At 43.0% G+C, this 21372-nt stretch overlaps 1 protein-coding gene and 2 long non-coding RNA genes across 5 annotated transcripts; all 3 read left to right on the top strand.

Annotated features, from left to right (window-relative positions):
* Positions 1-2180: 2180 nt before the first annotated feature.
* On the top strand, positions 2181-7476 carry LOC134038784 (uncharacterized). Of its 2 annotated transcripts, XR_009932685.1 has the most exons (5): positions 2181-2493; positions 5406-5702; positions 5840-6110; positions 6529-6651; positions 7057-7476. It is a non-coding gene; the product is annotated as an uncharacterized LOC134038784 (long non-coding RNA). The 2 variants fall into 2 exon arrangements; XR_009932684.1 differs by having other exon boundaries at positions 2183-2493; positions 6529-7476.
* A 2096-nt stretch (positions 7477-9572) lies between these two features.
* LOC134038783 (uncharacterized) lies at positions 9573-13244 on the top strand. Its single transcript, XR_009932683.1, has 3 exons — positions 9573-9969; positions 10107-10373; positions 12318-13244. It is a non-coding gene; the product is annotated as an uncharacterized LOC134038783 (long non-coding RNA).
* Positions 13245-14704: 1460 nt separating this feature from the next.
* LOC134038778 (hepatic and glial cell adhesion molecule-like) lies at positions 14705-21372 on the top strand. Of its 2 annotated transcripts, XM_062484346.1 has the most exons (6): positions 14705-14858; positions 16673-16969; positions 17107-17373; positions 18286-18405; positions 19681-19766; positions 20701-21372. In XM_062484346.1, exons 1-6 carry the CDS (start codon positions 14807-14809, stop codon positions 20830-20832), a joined length of 954 nt encoding a protein of 317 aa, XP_062340330.1. In that variant the 5' UTR covers positions 14705-14806; the 3' UTR covers positions 20833-21372. The 2 variants fall into 2 exon arrangements, with proteins under 2 accessions (XP_062340330.1, XP_062340331.1); XM_062484347.1 differs by lacking the exon at positions 19681-19766 and having other exon boundaries at positions 18286-18409.

Raw genomic sequence — 21372 nt, 5'->3', positions numbered from 1 at the left:
CATGGGCACAATAACATCCTTTCATGCAAACACACTTTTACATGCTGACCATGTCCTCATACTCACCGACCACAGCCAGAAGGAGGAATGGAAGCATTCTGCTTTAAGTGGAGGAAAACACTGACCAAAAGATGCAGACCAAAAGAAAACTGAAAAAACTATGCTTTGAACCTGGTCAGTAACCAGGTGTGTGTGTTTTTTTGAGAGTGCGTCTGTCCCTGCGTGTGTCTCTCTGTGCTGGTCTCTCTGAGTGTCTCTCCAGCTCACAGACTGGCAGAACACTGCAGAGTTTAAGATGGGCAGTCTCTGTCTGGACGGTGGAGGAGGGACCGAGGGAGAGAGAGAGGGGGGGGGGGAGAGAGAGAGAGAGAGAGAGAGAGAGAGAGAGAGAGAGAGAGAGAGAGAGAGAGAGAGAGAGAGAGAGAGAGAGAGAGAGAGAAAGAGAGAGGTCTGGTGATAATTCATACCAGATTCAAACTATTGCTGTCTATCACACTCATGTTTCCTTTTTAGCTCAGTCACACACACACACACACACACACACACACACACACTCACACACACTCACACACACACACACACACACACACACACTCACACTCACACACACACACGCACACTCACGCACACACACAGATACCTGTGTCTCTGGTGCAGAAACTAGTGCCGTTACTCTCTGTCAGGGTTATAATGTGTGTTGGTAGTTTACATGACTGGGATTACTTTATATGGAAAACTAGCTCTTCAATCATGTACAGATAATTATGTTTACAGAGACTGACATTCTTACCAAAAACATGTGCACACACACAGCAGATTGACTAAAATGACAGTCTGCCAATGCCTAAGATCTGAAACAGAAACTATATGCTGTGTGTGTCAGATTCCACAAGGAAGGAATAACAGCCAGATTTTGAGTGGCTTTCTTACTTTGAATGTACTATTTTATCACCTATTTTAGATGTGAATAACTTCCAGATCTGGTGAGACTAAAGACACCTCAGACGGATCCATCAGTCATTAATCTGAATTCAACATGAATCAGAACAGAATCATAATCTGAACAAGTACATGAATCTGAACATGAATCTGAACTGAACATGAATCTGAACATGAATCTGAGCTCTCTGAGCTCTCACGATGCTGTGAAATACTCCCAGACCAGGAACCAGATGGAGAGGTGGACTGTCGGTGAGATATTCTACATACACACAGTTGATCATGTCCAGAGGCCCTGGTTTCAGCAATCAAGGCGCTCCCTTCAGGGAACAGAGCCGACTGGGGTTGTCACAAGTTGAAGGCTGACAGAGTTGAATCAGTTCGACAACGAGAGAGCCATTAGCACTGCCTGATCTCCACAGCACTCGGCCATGAACAAAAAAAACAAAGCACACATAATTTCTCATACTTTAGCGTTTCTCATAACACCCAGCGTTAATAAGGAGCACATGGTTCTCCGTGCCAGACTGCGGCATGCGAAGCGTGTGCGGACGCTTGATTGTAAGGCGATACCGTGACGTGTTCCGTTGTGAATGTGGCGGTCCGCCAGGGTCGTGCTGGGTCAGCCACACCCCTCCCCAGGGTCCAGACTACCTCAGCCATGCTGACACACACACAAACACACACACCACAACTACACACTAGTATTATACACAAACACACACTAGTATTATACACACACAGATTTACCCTTTCCAAAAAAGTATCTCACCTTTGTATGATAAAACCTAGTGTCAAGTGAATTTATGCACATCCCTGCACAAACTGTACAGTTCTTCATTTATTTAAGTAACTGTTAAATTGTACTCATTCTATAGTGTTCTTCATTAGAATGTACTTTTCTTATTGTCCGTTTTATATTATGTATTTTCCTTAAAGTACAAGTTTTATCTTTCTTTAAATATCTAGTACTTACTATGTTTATTATTATGCACCAACCTACTGAGCTGTCAATGCGCTTTTCTGCCATTTGGTGGCGCTAATCACCCGCCACAACTAAAACAGATCTCCCAAGCTGTGAGGATGTGCTGTATGCGCATGCATCATGTCTTGTGTTAGCAGAGCATTTCATGCAGGCAATTTGACTCCCTCACCCACCCAGTTCTATAGCACAGTTACCTCCAGTAACCGTGATCCTGCAGTTCAGCATCTCTCTGGTTGCAGGAGAGGGGCAAAGTGAGCTTGAGCGAAGTGAGAGGAGCGGTATGTGTTTGCAACCACTGTGATGTAAACGGAGTTGTGTACTGAATGTAGAGAAGAAAAATTGACATTGAAGTATCGATTTCATCACGCGAGTATCAATCAATACTGATACCAACGTTGGTATCGATACTATCGATACTTTAAATCGATCCGCCCACCCCTAGTGCGCATGTAGTCTAGCGCCCATGCCTTCGATTCCAGAGAGATGTCTATTTCAACGACTATTTAAGTACCGTAAAATTTATTTTCGTCAAGGAGCCTTACTCTGGTGGATTCCGTGGTTTCTATTAGGTATGTACACCACAATATCTTATTTGTATTAACAACAAACTGCCATGTAACTGCCAACAAAGAGATTCGCACAAAACCATCAGACATATCTTGGAAAAGTCTTCAAACTCTCCGCGTCAAAACAATGCACACAAACTATCAATAAGCACATTAAGCAACTACTATGAAGCAACTACTAGGAGTAAAAAACAAAACAAAACATACTATCCATACAAATAAGGGGAAAACCTTTATTTAAAATGTTCAAACACTCAAACAAAAATATCCAGTTGGACTGTTCTGTATGCCTACATCCTGACTACAGTGCACTACTGATAACAACTACATTATAACTGGTTCTATAGCAAACAGTAATGTTTTGCATCCTCAAACACGTTTATTATCCCAGTAACATCCTGGATTAGAGAGAAATTAAAGTCGTATTAAAGTTTGAATGGGCCGTTTCATTGACAGTTGAAGTCAACCCTAATCCCCCTGTAGGCTGAATTGTCCCGCGCTGCATTTAGTTTTCTGTGAATTAACATTCAATCAGCAGAGCTCAAGGTGATGAAGCCTGACGGAATACTCATTAATAAGTGATAATACACACAGCACTGATGCGCTAAACGCTCACTGTATGTCACAAAAAGGAAAATTGAAAAGAAAACATCAGTAGAAATATCAGAGCTCTGAGAATATATTATTTTTAGCCCTGAAGTGTGTCGTTATTGGAAGAAGAAAAAACTAGCTAGTCAACTACAGTATTCCATAAGCCAGCTGAATAGTTGTCTTTGTTGTGTTGAAGTAATTCTGTATGAGTAGATAATCGATTAATCTTGAATCTCAAATATTTAAGTTTAGAAACAAGCACAAGTTGGAGGATATGTTTAGATATACAGTATATACTGTGTATGTATATACACTGTATATAGTGTAGCACAAGTAGTAGTGCTGTAAATAGCTGCTAATGTTGGACTCTTGTGCTCTAAACAGGAAATGGTTCAGTGTGTGGTCATGTCTGTCAAATAGACCGGATGTGATGTGTGTGTGTGTGTGTGTTGCTGTGTGTGTGTGTGTGGTTGTACGTGCCTGAATGGGGGGAAATGCGTACTGTCTTAAGGTCATTGTGTGGTCAGAGGAACATGTTAGATGGAATTTAGTTTGATGAAAAGACGTGTTGTAGAGCCTGTAGCTGAAGAGAAGCGTGAGAGAGAGATCTTGTGGCTTATTGTCAGTTCTTCAGAGGGCTGGCTTTGTTCCAGAAAACATGCTGTGGTCGTAGAACAGTAAAGCTGCATGTATCTAGGGGTCCTGCTCTAAACGCCTGCTTTCACTCTTATTCTCACTGTTAGGGAGTTTCCAAAAGTGGTCGTTGACTGAAAAACAGTCCTGGGAATTCAAATCAAATGCAAGCATGTCACAGAGGGCTTCACATACGCCCATAGAACTGCCCCTCAACCAACCTAAACCCTCAGGGAAGACAAGGAAAAACCTTGGGAGGAGCAATTCAGAGAGGGATCCCCTCCTCCAGAGACGGTTGGTGAGAGAGAGGAGCAGAACACAGGCTAAACATAGTCATACAGTGTCAATGGGTTTTGAAACACCAAAATCCATTGTTCAACTTTATAGATGTAGGACAGGACCGGGAAACTCGCTGTTGGCCGTCATGGAGACTGGTTTCCTGTTGACGACCAGGTCCAGCGTTGGCAGACCGACGACCAGGCAGGTGCTGACAGCTCAAACCCCCCACACCACAGGGGATGTGTGGGGGGGGGGGGACAGAGAGGGGAGAGCAGGGATTAGAGAATGCCAGGAGCAGCTAACAGTTACAGTCATATTTAGAATGAGATCCCCACCGGTCAAGTGTGGACTAGTGCAGCAATTTAGCAGAGCAAAAAAGGGTATTTGATGCAGCCCTAGACAATAAGACAGCGCCAGCTCCCCTCGGTTGGAACATGAACTCTTCCAGGGGAGAGAACTCTAAAATAAGTTATATTTATATAGTAAGGGTGAGAATGCCCCGTCCCCCGTTGTCACCAACAAGTAACGGAAACTATAACAATAGCAATATACAGTAACAGGTTTACTTTATTTGTAAAATCTAGATGTTACATGTAAAAGTTACATGTGATGCACACAAACAAACGCACACCCCAGGTTTACATAGAAAGTACATACACACACTTACATTTAACAGTCATAGAATTGACTAAACAAGAACGTTTTTAACCTAATTTTAAATGTCGAAACAGTATCAGCCTCCTTAATTGAGACAGGTAATTTGTTCCAAAGAAAAGGTGCTCTATATGAGAACGCCCTGCCTCCAGCAGTTTTTTTTCTTAATTTTGGGAACCACCAGATAGCCGGCATCTTGAGATCTAAGTGTCCGTGCGGGGCGATAGGGTGCAAGGAGACCAGAGAGGTAAGGTGGTGCCAATCCATGCATTTGTGTGGAATTGTGTGGTCAGAGGAACACATTATATGGAAGATAGCTTGTCTTATTCAGCCTCAGGGACTGTGTATTCCTGGATCAGATGGATGTCAGTTGCCTTGTGTTGGATTCCTGTTCTGCCTGTTTTTGACCTGGATTTCATCTATTGTCTCAGTCTGTTTGGCTTTTGAATCCTGCTCCTGTCTGTTCCTGTATTGTGAGCCTCGTGGTCTCATCCTCATGCAGACACGTGCTGTTCCTCAATTCAACAACATGATTTTATCACAATGCTTTTGATATCCTCCCTATCCTTTACTTAGCTTTCACAACAATTTGTGTGTGTGTGTGACGGCGAGAGAGAGTGTGTAAGACGTGTGTGTGAGATTTCTCTTTTCCCTGTGCTGTGCACTGTCACAACTCACAGCTAAGTGGAGAGAGAGCTCTTGAGTCTTCCTGCATTTCTGAACATAAACAAGCAGCTGCTGTGTCTCCTGTCCTCCAGGTCTCTCTGCTGCTGCAGGTCAGGATGGAGGGAAGCTGACTGGAGCAGTAGGAGGAGACATCACACTTCCTGCTTCAGTAAAAACATCAGGCTCTTTAGAATATAGGGACAAGGATATATGTCAAGTGTTAAAAGGAGACAGTGAAGTCTACATTGAAGACTTCAGAGAAAGACTCCAGTGGAACAGACAGACTGGACTGTTCACCATCAGAGAACTCAGGATAAATGATACAGGGCCGTATACGGTGAAAGATTCAATAGGGCAAAACAATTCTTTATTTCATCTGACAGTTTACAGTGAGTATCTTATACTTCAGTGAATAACAACCCACACCATACCCTGACTGAATACTTCATCCTAATTCTGATTGGCTGGTTATATGTGTGTGAATCCCTGCTGATGATCCAGGGTGTGTGTCCATGTCCTCCTGCAGACCAGGTCTCCAAACCCCAGGTGAGAGCTGCTGCCCCCTGCTGGGTGGTGTGTTCTGTGGAGAACGGGAGAGACGTGAGCCTGTCCTGGTACAGAGGAGACCAGACCAGCAGTCCTGCAGACCAGCAGTCCTGATCTCTCCAGGGTCCTGTCTCTGGTCCTGGTTTCAGACTCCAACACTTCCTACAGCTGTGTGGTGGAGAACCCAGTCAGCAGAGAGTCTGTCAACATGCCAGATACATGCAGAACTATTGGTGATCCTAAACCAGATGGTACCTGTTTCAATGCTCTACAGTATAATACAATATGTCATATAATGTATAGATTGTAGTCTTTCATTCTCAGGAGGAAGTTAACTTAGTGAATGAATGTTTGGTGATGTGATGGTTTTACAAGCTAAAGTAAACTCTGTGTTCACACTGGAAAGATCCCAGCTTTATCCTGCCTACCGAGTTCCCCATTTAATCAATGTCTCTTATCGGTTTTGTGCTTCTAATGACACCTGACTGGAGGACAAGGCTGTTATTCTCTCATCGCTCACAGACAGAAACCACCTGCATTTATGTCACCTGCTAGACTTTACATTTCAACAACAATGTCTCTCACTTCTCTTCCTGTTCACCAAACAGTAGATTGATTGATCGAGTCTGAAGCTTTAAAAACAAGCTCTTATTTTCTTATTGTCTACAGGTGTTGAAGGAAGACTGTGGGTTCTACTGTTGTTGCTGTGTCCTGTTCTGTATTCATCATTGTGTTTGTTCTACTGGTGGTGTATCTGAAGAGGAAAACACCAGCACACACACAACAAGGCAGGTATTTATCTGTGGGGAACTGTTAGCTGTGAAGCGTGATCTCCCTCAGTGTCCTGGCTTGTGATTGGTCCAGTGATCAGGAGGTATGTTTGGTACTTTAGATCTGACGCGTCTCACATTCAGAGTCTTGCTTGGTGAAACCACACAGTGTTTAGTTTCCTCAGGGAAGATGAGGGGGGAGTCACTAGATAATGTTAGGAGACAGTTCCCTACCCCCCTCTGCATCTCTGCTTTTAAGCTCTACTCACCTGACGTTGCGATTGGTCGAGAGAGGTGTCCGTATAAAGAGCACCCCTATCAGAACTTCTATTTTTTAAATCTGAATTATGATTGGTTGATATAGCCCTTCCTGTTCTGTGTGTGTCAGTCTCATCTCTCCTTCTGACATCAGTCTCTGTCCTTGTAGGTTCAGACTACTCAGAAGATGAAGATCAGTGTTCAGAATATACTACTGTTATTTACAAGAGGAGCGAACAGATCCAAGACAAGCTGCTGAAAGACACATACACATGCTGTTACAAACTTGCATCAGTTCCAGAACCTTCTTAAAGTTGTAATTAAAAGTTAATCTACAGAACGGTATTTACACTTATCCGATGTTACACCGACATAGTCTCTACCATTCCAGTATTATTCCATGTGCTTGCAGAACAATTACCAATGAAGGCACTTATGCACTTAAATAATAACTTATGAGACTAAATGTGTGTTTGTGTGTTTGTGTCAGGTTAGTGTCTGTGTGCAGTTTGTCCTCTTGATTAAAGCTGCAGGAACCAAGGTTTGGGTTGCCTGGCAACAAGCATCCATTCAGCATCTTTGTCAAATAAATGTCTTTGAGAACCCTGTCAGCAGAGAGTAATTTCAGAGAGTATTTTTCTCAAGAGTAATCAACCACTAACCTCCACGAGGCCTCCACCCTGAGAGTAAGTCTCCTGGCATCTAACAGAGATTAAGTTAAAGCTTCAGATGAGACAAAACAAGCCAGTCATCCGCTCATTATATTTAGCAAACAAGACATTAAATTCAGTTCAACCACAAACTGCAGACTGAGGCAGAAGTACACATATGTGGGGCATAACCTTAACTGCCTCTAAGACAAAGTATAATAGTTAAAATAAATGTGATTTTCTGTTTTAGTAATTTTCTGTATTTTTTGTTTTGGATTTGGTCGCTCCCCGTCATGACTGAGAATGGCGACATTCCTGATCACCCATGGCCATATAGCAGAAAAAAACTAAATTGTCTGTGTCAAAAAGGATTCCTGGTGAATGTGCTGCGTGTCTATAGTGTCTTTTTGTATTAATGTATTAATATGACATGAGGTCCAACAGGTGCAGTAATGGCTGCTTTTTACTGAAGTATGTCAGAACCCACACTTCTTTACTTTGACTTTCAAGTTAAACTCAAGAGTGAAAAAGTGTAGTCAGCACTTCAGCAGAGTATTTTTAAACATGAGTATCTGTATGAAGGATGTGTGTTCTTTTGCCATCTCTGCAAACTAACCCACCATATAGCCTCATTGGCCCCACAAAAAGGTCTTCTGGCCCAAGTTGTGGCATTAGACTTGAATAATAATGAAGAAAGGAGTAACTAGGAGGAACACACTATACCGTGTGTACCTCCTGGATCCTCCAGGTTCCTCCTTCTCTGTTTTAAATCTAATTTTCATAAATGCTCCCCAGACACAATCACATCACTGATGCACCAGCAGGTCTTGCAAAGCAGGAACAAGTTTAAACCTGGCAGTGTCAACGGAAACTTTTCTGGTTCGAATGATGTTAATGCTGATCTCACAACAGCACAACTTAGTCAATTTAGTCAAATTAAATGAAAATTAGATTTAAGAAAGGAAAAGAGAAACCTGGAGGAACACACAGTAGCCCACAAACAAAGCACAATTCTCTGACGGTGAACAGCAAACACACCTTTCTTAAGAGTTTTGCAAGAATTGATTGCCTTTGAAATATATCTACAATGTTTGGCTGGTTTGGTGCAAGGTTTTTGTGAATAGTGTGTGCCTCCCCCGTTGAAATGGTCTAGAATCTCCAATCAGCAGAGCTCAAGGTGATGAAGCCTGAGGGAATATTCTCTAATAAGTGATAATACACACAGCACTGATGCTCTACTCACTGTATATCACAAAAAGGAAAGCTGAAAAGAAAACATCAGTAGAAATATCAGAGCTCTGAGAATATATTATTTTTAGCCCTGAAGTGTGTCGTTATTGGAAGCAGAAAAACTGTCTAGTCAACGACAGTATTCCATACGCCAGCTGAAAAGTGGTCTTTGTTGTGTTGAAGTAATTCTGTATCAGTAGATAATCAATTAATCTTGAATCTCAAAAGCTGAAGAGAAGCGTGAGAGAGAGATCTTGTGGCTTCTTGTCAGTTCTTCAGAGGGCTGACTTTGTTCCAGAAACATGCTGTGGTCGTAGACCGGTAAAGCTGCATGTATCTAGGGGTCCTGCTCTAAACGCCTGCTTTCACTCTTATTCTCACTACTAGGGAGTTTCCAAAAGTGGTAGTTGACTGAAAAACAGCCCTGGGAATTGTGTGGTCAGAGGAACACAGATGGAAGATAGCTTGTCTTATTCAGCCTCAGGGACTGTGTATTCCTGGATCAGATGGATGTCAGTTGCCTTGTGTTGGATTCCTGTTCTGCCTGTTTTTGACCCGGATTTCACCTATTGTCTCAGTCTGTTTGGCTTTTGAATCCTGCTCCTGTCTGTTCCTGTATTGTGAGCCTCGTGGTCTCATCCTCATGCAGACACGTGCTGTTCCTCAATTCAACAACATGATTTTATCACAATGCTTTTTATATCCTCCCTATCCTTTACTTAGCTTTCACAACAATTTGTGTGTGTGTGTGACGGCGAGAGAGAGTGTGTAAGACGTGTGTGTGAGATTTCTCTTTTCCCTGTGCTGTGCACTGTCACAACTCACAGCTAAGTGGAGAGAGAGCTCTTGTGTCTTCCTGCATTTCTGAACATAAACAAGCAGCTGCTGTGTCTCCTGTCCTCCAGGTCTCTCTGCTGCTGCAGGTCAGGATGGAGGGAAGCTGACTGGAGCAGTAGGAGGAGACATCACACCTCCTGCTTCAGTAAAAACATCAGGCTCTTTAGAATATAGGGACAAGGATATATGTCAAGTGTTTGAAGGAAACAGTAAAGTCTATAATGAGGACTTCAGAGACAGACTCCAGTGGAACAGACAGACTGGACTGTTCACCATCAGAGAACTCAGGATAAATGACACAGGGCCGTATACGGTGAAAGATTCAATAGGGCAAAACAATTCTTTATTTCATCTGACAGTTTACAGTGAGTATCTTATACTTCAGTGAATAACAACCCACACCATACCCTGACTGAATACTTCATCCTAATTCTGATTGGCTGGTTATATGTGTATGAATCCCTGCTGATGATCCAGGGTGTGTGTCCATGTCCTCCTGCAGACCAGGTCTCCAAACCCCAGGTGAGAGCTGCTGCCCCCTGCTGGGTGGAGTGTTCTGTGGAGAACGGGAGAGACGTGAGCCTGTCCTGGTACAGAGGAGAGGAGAGACTCAACCAGACCAGCAGTCCTGATCTCTCCAGGGTCCTGTCTCTGGTCCTGGTTTCAGACTCCAACACTTCCTACAGCTGTGTGGTGGAGAACCCAGTCAGCAGAGAGTCTGTCAACATGCCAGATACATGCAGAACTATTGGTGATCCTAAACAAGGTGGTACGTGTTGCAATGCTCTACAGCAGTGGTTCCCAACCCTGGTCCTCAGGGAACACCTGTCCTGCATGTTTTAGATGTTCCCCTGCTGTAACACACCTGATTCAAATGAATGGTCATAAACAGGCTTCTGCAGAGCTGTATAACGACCCATTCATTTGAATCAGGTGTGTTAGAGCAGGGGAACATCTAAAACATGCAGGACAGGTGTTCCCTGAGGACCAGGATTGGAAAACACTGCTCTACAATATAATACAATGTCATATAATGTATAGATTGTAGTCTTTCATTCTAAGGAGGAAGTTAACTTAAGTAATCATATCTTGTTCAATAATATTTCATAAATGATGCACTTTAATAAGTTATGCACACAAGGGAACAGAACATTTACATTTAGTTATTTAGCAGACGCTCTTAACCAGAGCGACTTACAGTAAGTACAGGGACATTCCCCCCGAGGCAAGTAGGGTGAAGTGCCACAGAACAGTCACTTCCTGTGTGAAGGATGCTCTGTAGAAGTCTGTTGTGTCTTGGGGATTGTCTGGGTTTCATGAAAGCCTCACGTTCAGAATGAGTTACGTAACCAGCAATGAATGTTTGGTGATGTGATGGTTTTACAAGCCAAAGTAAACTCTGTGCTCACTCTGGAAAGAACCTAGCTTCATCCTGCTTACCGAGTTCCCCAATTAATCAATGTCTGACTGGAGAACAAGGCTGTTATTCTCTAAGACAGAAACCACCGGCATTGATGTCACCTGCTAGACTTTACATTTCAACAATGATGTCTTTCACTTGCATTTGTTACCCCTTCTTTAGATAGATACGGGAGCGCCCTGAGTTCTTAGCCTGAGCGCCTTTCAATGTGCAGTAACCATATAGGTTACAACTGTCCTTGGGTCCTGTAATTATCCAACTATCATAATGAAACAACTCACCAACACTTCAACATAATACGTTTTACCGATATATTGTCAAAACAGTAAAATAAATTAAATGTTTAGCACTTAGTTATTTAACCAAAAAGACATCATACAAATGGGAAAATAAACAACGTACTTCATTGCATTCCAAAAATACAATGGCAAATATCAATGTCACAACATTACATAAAGACTCAACCCTATAAGAAATTCTTGTTATTCACTTATCTAACATAAACCATTCACTTATTGTAGTCCGTTGCCCTTTTACATCCTAGCTCAAATACATCCCACCCAAACAAAACGACCGTTAACGTGGCAGACCTGTTGGTATGGGCCACAACGCACCTGTGGCCCAAAGAAAGATTGGCCTCTTTACTCAAGCATTATTCAACAACAAAAAATACCTTTATGGTGATGTTCCCAACAGTTGTGTTTCACCTCGCAAACTCCAATGTCCATTCCATCCGTGGTCGCTGCAGTTCTTTAGGAAACTGAAGCTTGACTCTTCTAGTACCTCAGAGGTATCTTTGATGTCTTCAATTAGCTTCTCTAATATTCGCGCTGAGGATTGGTGCTAAAACGGTTTAACGAATTCGGCCAAACTCGAAGTAAATGTCCGTATCAGTACTATTAGCTTCGGTTCTAGTACTAGTAACAACCCGCTGATTACCAATACACACATTTGTACATTGGTCATGTTATATTCTTTTGCCAGAACACAGGTCGACTTCATCTTCAATTGCTATTCTCTCACTCCTCTCCGTCTGTGCCCTTTGATCCAGGACACTGATTGAACATATCAAACAGTCCTGAAACACAATTGCTTGAACTACAAAAATATTAAATACAACATTAACTTAACAAACACGGTGATTTTACAAAACCATATACAGTAATAAAACGCATACATAAAATAACAAACATAAATATAAATTATTACACTGGGTTACATATATTCACCAAACAGTAGATTGATTGAGTCTGAAGCTTTAAAAACAAGCTCTTATTCTCTTATTTTCTGCAGGTGTTGAAGGAAGACTGTGGGTTCTACTGTTGTTGCTGTGTCCTGTTCTGTATTCATCATTGTGTTTGTTCTACTGGTTGCTGTATCTGAAGAGGACAACACCAGCACACACACAACAAGGCAGGTATTTATCTGTGGGGAACTGTTAGCTGTGAAGCGTGATCTCCCTCAGTGTCCTGGCTTGTGATTGGTCCAGTGATCAGGAGGTATGTTTGGTACTTTAGATCTGACGCGTCTCACATTCAGAGTCTTGCTTGGTGAAACCACACAGTGTTTAGTTTCCTCAGGGAAGATGAGGGGGGAGTCACTAGATAATGTTAGGAGACAGTTCCCTACCCCCCTCTGCATCTCTGCTTTTAAGCTCTACTCACCTGACGTTGCGATTGGTCGAGAGAGGTGTCCGTATAAAGAGCACCCCTATCAGAACTTCTATTTTTTAAATCTGAATTATGATTGGTTGATATAGCCCTTCCTGTTCTGTGTGTGTCAGTCTCATCTCTCCTTCTGACATCAGTCTCTGTCCTTGTAGGTTCAGACTACTCAGAAGATGAAGATCAGTGTTCAGAATATACTACTGTTATTTACAAGAGGAGCGAACAGATCCAAGACAAGCTGCTGAAAGACACATACACATGCTGTTACAAACTTGCATCAGTTCCAGAACCTTCTTAAAGTTGTAATTAAAAGTTAATCTACAGAACGGTATTTACACTTATCCGATGTTACACCGACATAGTCTCTACCATTCCAGTATTATTCCATGTGCTTGCAGAACAATTACCAATGAAGGCACTTATGCACTTAAATAATAACTTATGAGACAAAATGTGTGTTTGTGTGTTTGTGTCAGGTTAGTGTCTGTGTGCAGTTTGTCCTCTTGATTAAAGCTGCAGGAACCAAGGTTTGGGTTGCCTGGCAACAAGCATCCATTCAGCATCTTTGTCAAATAAATGTCTTTGAGAACCCTGTCAGCAGAGAGTAATTTCAGAGAGTATTTTTCTCAAGAGTAATCAACCACTAACCTCCACGAGGCCTCCACCCTGAGAGTAAGTCTCCTGGCATCTAACAGAGATTAAGTTAAAGCTTCAGATGAGACAAAGCAAGCCAGTCATCCGCTCATTATATTTAGCAAACAAGATATTAAATTCAGTTCAACCACAAACTGCAGACTGAGGCAGAAGTACACATATGTGGGGCATAACCTTAACTGCCTCTAAGACAAAGTATAATAGTTAAAATAAATGTGATTTTCTGTTTTAGTAATTTTCTGTATTTTTTGTTTTGGATTTGGTCGCTCCCCGTCATGACTGAGAATGGCGACATTCCTGATCACCCATGGCCATATATGAGAAAAAAACTAAATTGTCTGTGTCAAAAAGGATTCCTGGTGAATGCGCTGCATGTCTATAGTGTCTTTTTGTATTAATGTATTAATATGACATGAGGTCCAACAGGTGCAGTAATGGCTGCTTTTTACTGAAGTATATGTCAGAACCCACACTTCTTTACTTTGACTTTCAAGTTAAACTCAAGAGTGAAAAAGTGTAGTCAGCACTTCAGCAGAGTATTTTTAAACATGAGTATCTGTATGAAGGATGTGTGTTCTTTTGCCATCTCTGCAAACTAACCCACCATATAGCCTCATTGGCCCCACAAAAAGGTCTTCTGGCCCAAGTTGTGGCATTAGACTTGAATAAGAATGAAGAAAGGAGTAACTAGGAGGAACACACTATACCGTGTGTACCTCCTGGATCCTCCAGGTTCCTCCTTCTCTGTTTTAAATCTAATTTTCATAAATGCTCCCCAGACACAATCACATCACTGATGCACCAGCAGGTCTTGCAAAGCAGGAACAAGTTTAAACCTGGCAGTGTCAACGGAAACTTTTCTGGTTCGAATGATGTTAATGCTGATCTCACAACAGCACAACTTAGTCAATTTAGTCAAATTAAATGAAAATTAGATTTAAGAAAGGAAAAGAGAAACCTGGAGGAACACACAGTAGCCCACAAACAAAGCACAATTCTCTGACGGTGAACAGTGTAGAGTTCCCCCAAGCTCCAGCCTTTGCCCCGGACACGCCGCTAACCTCGGTCCTGCCTCCCGGACCTGTCGTGGGTCTCGGTCCTGCCTGATGAAAGTGAGTACCGTGCCTGTTCCCAATGTTTAAAAATAAACCTTTGTTTCTTGAATCCTGTCTGCCTCTCTCTCCTGCGTTTGGGTCCTACCCCTGCAACCACACCGAGACATTTAGAATGTCAGGTCAACTTCCATATTGCAGGGGAGTGTTGCTTTCTTTCCAAATGTGGTTGGGACCACTTTTTGGAAGCCAATAAATAGAGATTGGGCCGTATATACAAAAACAGGGGGTGTGCACGTACGCTCACGGCGAGTTAGGAGTTATACGCCCCTATTTCATCTTCCGTTCTGTGTTCAGCATGATTTTTCATAAGAGACGTCTATTTCATATACTATTTAAGTAGCATAAAATGGATTTTCGCCATGGAACCATACTCAGGTGGATTGCGTGGTTTCTTTTAGGTATGTACAACACAATTATCTCACTTGGCTTAACAACAAACTGCAACAAAGAGACAACAACAAAGAACAAAGAGATTCGTTTCTAGGCTACATTGAGGTAAAAATCGTGATTAAGGATTCGTGGTCATTTTAAATCATGCTTTTCCTTGGTTTTCTGATTGGCTATTGACTATTGGCAATTTTTTTTTGCTAAATTCGACTAAGCACAAAACCTTACATCAAACCAGGAAAACATTTCACTAAACAAACAGATATTCTGTTTGTTTCAAATATTCTGTTTTTGCGTCAAAACATTGCATCAAATAGGCTACGCACACGAAGCGGCTACGACTATACATGAGAAAAATGTGTGGCTTTTTGTGTGTGCAGGGCAGCAGTTTGCCTTAAAGGTTTGTCATAAACATGTAGTGTAACACACACACACCCAAGTATCCAAATGTGTAAAGTAGGAATGTAAATTCCGAATATAACATTCTATGCTTAGAAATAAGGAGAAACCCTTTTTTATGTTTAAACATTCAAACAACAAAGGGTCTTCGATGTTTTTTTGTTTTTTAACGTTTTCCCTTTGTGTCGATAGTGTGTTTGGAAAATACATCCAAACTTTACAAATGTTGATACTTTTGTGAATGTGTTTACAGTAAGCTACATAACAACTTTACAGTAAACGATCTTATTCAACGGATGATTTATGTGCATGGTTTGATGCAAAAACACCTTTCTTAAGAGTTTTGCAAGAATTGATTGCCTTTGAAATATATCTACAATGTTTGGCTGGTTTGGTGCAAGGTTTTTGTGAATAGTGTGTGCCACCCCCGTTGAAATGGTCTAGAATCTCCAATCAGCAGAGCTCAAGGTGATGAAGCCTGAGGGAATATTCTCTAATAAGTGATAATACACACAGCACTGATGCTCTACTCACTGTATATCAAAAAAAGGAAAGCTGAAAAGAAAACATCAGTAGAAATATCAGAGCTCTGAGAATATATTATTTTTAGCCCTGAAGTGTGTCGTTATTGGAAGCAGAAAAACTGTCTAGTCAACAACAGTATTCCATACGCCAGCTGAATAGTGGTCTTTGTTGTGTTGAAGTAATTCTGTATCAGTAGATAATCAATTAATCTTGAATCTCAAAAGCTGAAGAGAAGCGTGAGAGAGAGATCTTGTGGCTTCTTGTCAGTTCTTCAGAGGGCTGACTTTGTTCCAGAAACATGCTGTGGTCGTAGACCGGTAAAGCTGCATGTATCTAGGGGTCCTGCTCTAAACGCCTGCTTTCACTCTTATTCTCACTACTAGGGAGTTTCCAAAAGTGGTAGTTGACTGAAAAACAGCCCTGGGAATTGTGTGGTCAGAGGAACACAGATGGAAGATAGCTTGTCTTATTCAGCCTCAGGGACTGTGTATTCCTGGATCAGATGGATGTCAGTTGCCTTGTGTTGGATTCCTGTTCTGCCTGTTTTTGACCCGGATTTCACCTATTGTCTCAGTCTGTTTGGCTTTTGAATCCTGCTCCTGTCTGTTCCTGTATTGTGAGCCTCGTGGTCTCATCCTCATGCAGACACGTGCTGTTCCTCAATTCAACAACATGATTTTATCACAATGCTTTTTATATCCTCCCTATCCTTTACTTAGCTTTCACAACAATTTGTGTGTGTGTGTGACGGCGAGAGAGAGTGTGTAAGACGTGTGTGTGAGATTTCTCTTTTCCCTGTGCTGTGCACTGTCACAACTCACAGCTAAGTGGAGAGAGAGCTCTTGTGTCTTCCTGCATTTCTGAACATAAACAAGCAGCTGCTGTGTCTCCTGTCCTCCAGGTCTCTCTGCTGCTGCAGGTCAGGATGGAGGGAAGCTGACTGGAGCAGTAGGAGGAGACATCACATTTCCTGCTTCAGTAAAAACATCAGGCTCTTTAGAATATAGGGACAAGGCTATATGTCAAGTGTTAAAAGGAGACAGTGAAGTCTACATTGAAGACTTCAGAGAAAGACTCCAGTGGAACAGACAGACTGGACTGTTCACCATCAGAGAACTCAGGATAAATGATACAGGGCCGTATACGGTGAAAGATTCAATAGGGCAAAACAATTCTTTATTTCATCTGACAGTTTACAGTGAGTATCTTATACTTCAGTGAATAACAACCCACACCATACCCTGACTGAATACTTCATCCTAATTCTGATTGGCTGGTTATATGTGTATGAATCCCTGCTGATGATCCAGGGTGTGTGTCCATGTCCTCCTGCAGACCAGGTCTCCAAACCCCAGGTGAGAGCTGCTGCCCCCTGCTGGGTGGAGTGTTCTGTGGAGAACGGGAGAGACGTGAGCCTGTCCTGGTACAGAGGAGAGGAGAGACTCAACCAGACCAGCAGTCCTGATCTCTCCAGGGTCCTGTCTCTGGTCCTGGTTTCAGACTCCAACACTTCCTACAGCTGTGTGGTGGAGAACCCAGTCAGCAGAGAGTCTGTCAACATGCCAGATACATGCAGAACTATTGGTGATCCTAAACCAGATGGTACCTGTTTCAATGCTCTACAGCAGTGGTTCCCAACCCTGGTCCTCAGGGAACACCTGTCCTGCATGTTTTAGATGTTCCCCTGCTGTAACACACCTGATTCAAATGAATGGTCATAAACAGGCTTCTGCAGAGCTGGATAACGACCCATTCATTTGAATCAGGTGTGTTAGAGCAGGGGAACATCTAAAACATGCAGGACAGGTGTTCCCTGAGGACCAGGATTGGAAACCACTGCTCTACAATATAATACAATGTCATATAATGTATAGATTGTAGTCTTTCATTCTAAGGAGGAAGTTAACTTAAGTAATCATATCTTGTTCAATAATATTTCATAAATGATGCACTTTAATAAGTTATGCACACAAGGGAACAGAACATTTACATTGAGTTATTTAGCAGACGCTCTTAACCAGAGCGACTTACAGTAAGTACAGGGACATTCCCCCCGAGGCAAGTAGGGTGAAGTGCCACAGAACAGTCACTTCCTGTGTGAAGGATGCTCTGTAGAAGTCTGTTGTGTCTTGGGGATTGTCTGGGTTTCATGAAAGCCTCACGTTCAGAATGAGTTACGTAACCAGCAATGAATGTTTGGTGATGTGATGGTTTTACAAGCCAAAGTAAACTCTGTGCTCACTCTGGAAAGAACCTAGCTTCATCCTGCTTACCGAGTTCCCCAATTAATCAATGTCTCTTATCGGTTTTGTGCTTCTAATGACACCTGACTGGAGGACAAGGCTGTTATTCTCTCATCGCTCACAGACAGAAACCACCTGCATTTATGTCACCTGCTAGACTTTACATTTCAACAACAATGTCTCTCACTTCTCTTCCTGTTCACCAAACAGTAGATTGATTGATCGAGTCTGAAGCTTTAAAAACAAGCTCTTATTTTCTTATTGTCTACAGGTGTTGAAGGAAGACTGTGGGTTTCTACTGTTGTTGCTGTGTCCTGTTCTGTATTCATCATTGTGTTTGTTCTACTGGTGGTGTATCTGAAGAGGAAAACACCAGCACACACACAACAAGGCAGGTATTTATCTGTGGGGAACTGTTAGCTGTGAAGCGTGATCTCCCTCAGTGTCCTGGCTTGTGATTGGTCCAGTGATCAGGAGGTATGTTTGGTACTTTAGATCTGACATGCAGAGTCTTGCTTGGTGAAACCACACAGTGTTTAGTTTCCTCAGGGAAGATGAGGGAGGAGTCACTAGATAATGTTAGGAGACAGTTCCCTACATGCCTCTGCATGTCTGCTTTCAAAATGTACTCACCTGACGTTGTGGTTGGTCGAGAGAGGAGTCTATAGAAGCAAATCAGTGACATCATGTTTTTTATTTTAAAAAGCATTGAATACTTAATATTGAAATTTAAATACCCCCGAAGGCAGGCAGACAGACAGACAGACAGACAGGCAGGGAGGGAGGTGAGGAGTGGCAGTTAAAAACGTTAACTGTTAACTGCTTCAGGAATGCTATTAACAAGCACACACTGTACATAGCCTGGTTCATGATGGACATTCCTTTCACCTAAGTAGTTAAAGGCGGGGGGGGGGGGGGGGGGGGGAGGACCGAGGAGCTGAGGAGGGGATCGTAAAATTGGAATGGACTCACTCTGAGGACTTGTGTGAGGGGGCGGGGGGTGAGACTTGGGTGTGGGATAAACACACCAAAGATGATGTTTATCTGTGGAGAGGGAGGGAGAGGAGGGAAACAGAGGGAGGGAAAATGATGAGAGAGAGAGATAAGACGGATGACAGTTGGGATTTCCCCTTCTCTCAGCCACCTGGCCTGTACAAAGACAACAAAGAGACAGAGAGACAGAAGGTAAGATGAGATGGGAGGAGACAGGAGTCAAGACAAGCCTGTTCTCCAAACTGACATCACTTCCTTTGTTGTGTCAGAGAACTGTTCTCCCTGTCTGCACCAAGGAACTTCACTTCCACAGAGGGTCAGAACCAAAGGTTTAAACAGCGTTCTAACCCTCCGACACATCTGACTGCTTACACTTATTAGCGAGGGAGGTAAAAACGTTAACTGTTCATCAGCGGAGAGGGAGGGAGAGGCGGGAAACGGAGGGTGGGTGGATGGGAAAGAGAGATAAGATGGACTCCTTAAAATGTGTTTATATGGTTTGTTTGACTGCCCTGTGGCCATGCATGTCCCTCCTCCTTCGCGCACGCACACACACACACACACTCACACACTCTCACAAACTCACCAAAAAAACAAATTCATGTAAAGTTCAACAGTGTTCTGTGTGTGTCAGTCTCATCTCTCCCTCTGACATCAGTCTCTGTTCTCGTAGGTTCAGACTTGTCTGACAGACAGCAGCCACAGGAAGAGGAAGTTCAGTATGCAGAAGTTACTGTTGTTAGCAAGAGGAGTGATCAGGTCAGTTATACACTGCTGACAGACACATTTACACGTACATATTTACAGTAGAGGGGGGGGGGGTGGAGGGAGAGAGAGAGAGAGAGGGAGAGAGAGAGAGAGAGAGAGAGGGGGAGGGGGGAGAGAGAGGGGGAGGGGGGAGAGAGAGAGGGAGTGGGGAGAGAGAGAGCGAGAGAGGGGGGGGGCTTCAAGGAGAGTGGGGGGAGAAGGAGGAGGGGGGAGAGAGAGAGAGAGAGAGAGAGAGAGAGAGGAGGGGGAGAGAGAGGGGGAGGGGGGGAGAGAGAGGTATAGAATAGTTTGTGTGTGCCTCAGGGTGTGAGTGGCCGACCCAAGCCGAGCGGGGAGCCATTTTAGTTCAATTAAAGACGTGTCCTCAGACGTCTGATTCTTTGTGGTTGCCGTGGTAACATAAGCATCTTTCTCACCCACACACTGAACAGTTCTTTATTATGTGTTTTGTGATGTTTCACATCTTGTATCAGACCGTGTTTGTCTGACAAGCTAACTGCGTCACACACAACTGAACTTCCTCTCGACACAGCACGTTGTCAAAAGTTTAGTCAGGGCTCGCATTTAAAAGAGAAGCTTCGTCTCACTGGATCTAAGCAACCATTTTATTTTTGTGTGTAATTTATTTGTTTACATACATTTGTACACATGTTCAACCAGGGCATCACAGTGTTTATGTGCATGACATAAGACAAATCCCTTTTTATTCTCAGTTCAGTTGTCTTTTCTGCATCTCGCCATTCACTCTGTTTTCTCCTCCCATCTCTCTCCTGCTCTCTCTGTCTCTCTCTCTCTCTCTCTCTCTCTCTCTCTCTCTCTCTCTCTCTCTCTCTCCTGCTGTCCTCGTCTCTCTCTCGCTCTATCGCTCTCTCTGTCCCTCTCTCCTCCCCCCCCCCCCCCCCCCCTCTCTCTCTCTCTCTCTCAGTGTAATCTATCAGAACTGGGCCCGGGTCTAGAGGAGAAGCAGGATCTGACCACTGTCTATGATAAACTCCAGCTGCATCGCTACGCTCCCCCGTCCCCAGACCCGTCCAACGAAGATGAAAACATCGAATAGCTGCTTCAGGACTGACTCCCTCCTCGCACGGTTTCACATTTCACATAATTGGATTTTACATTTCACATAATTTGGTTTAACATTTCACATAATTTGGTTTCACATTTCACATAATTTTATTTCACATTTCACATAATTTTATTTCACAGTTCATGAAATTAATTTGTCTAAATATTTAATAAACATTGTGTGTGTGTTTCTAAAGGCCATAGAAGGGAGCAGGGCCGGAGTGGGACTCATTTTCTGTCCTGGAGTTTCATGCCTTAGACCGGACCACTATTGTTCACAACTATATTGGGCAGCACGGTGGCTCAGTGGTTAGCACTGTTGCCTCACAGCAAGAAGGTCCCTGGTTCAAACCCCGCTTGCTCCAGGTACTTTCTGTGTGGAGTATACATGTTCTCCCCGTGCCTGTGTGGGTTTCCTCCGGGTACTCCGGTTTCCCCCACCATCATAAAAACATGCATCGTATGAATGTTGGTGTAATGTCTTCAAAACAGCTGTTGTAAAGCCCCTATTAAAGAAACCCAAATTGGATAA

Source organism: Osmerus eperlanus, chromosome 18 (assembly GCF_963692335.1).
Source record: "Osmerus eperlanus chromosome 18, fOsmEpe2.1, whole genome shotgun sequence".
NCBI lineage: Eukaryota > Metazoa > Chordata > Actinopteri > Osmeriformes > Osmeridae > Osmerus > Osmerus eperlanus.
The sequence above is the reverse complement of the archived record's forward strand: the minus strand, read 5'-3'. Positions and strand labels throughout refer to the sequence as shown.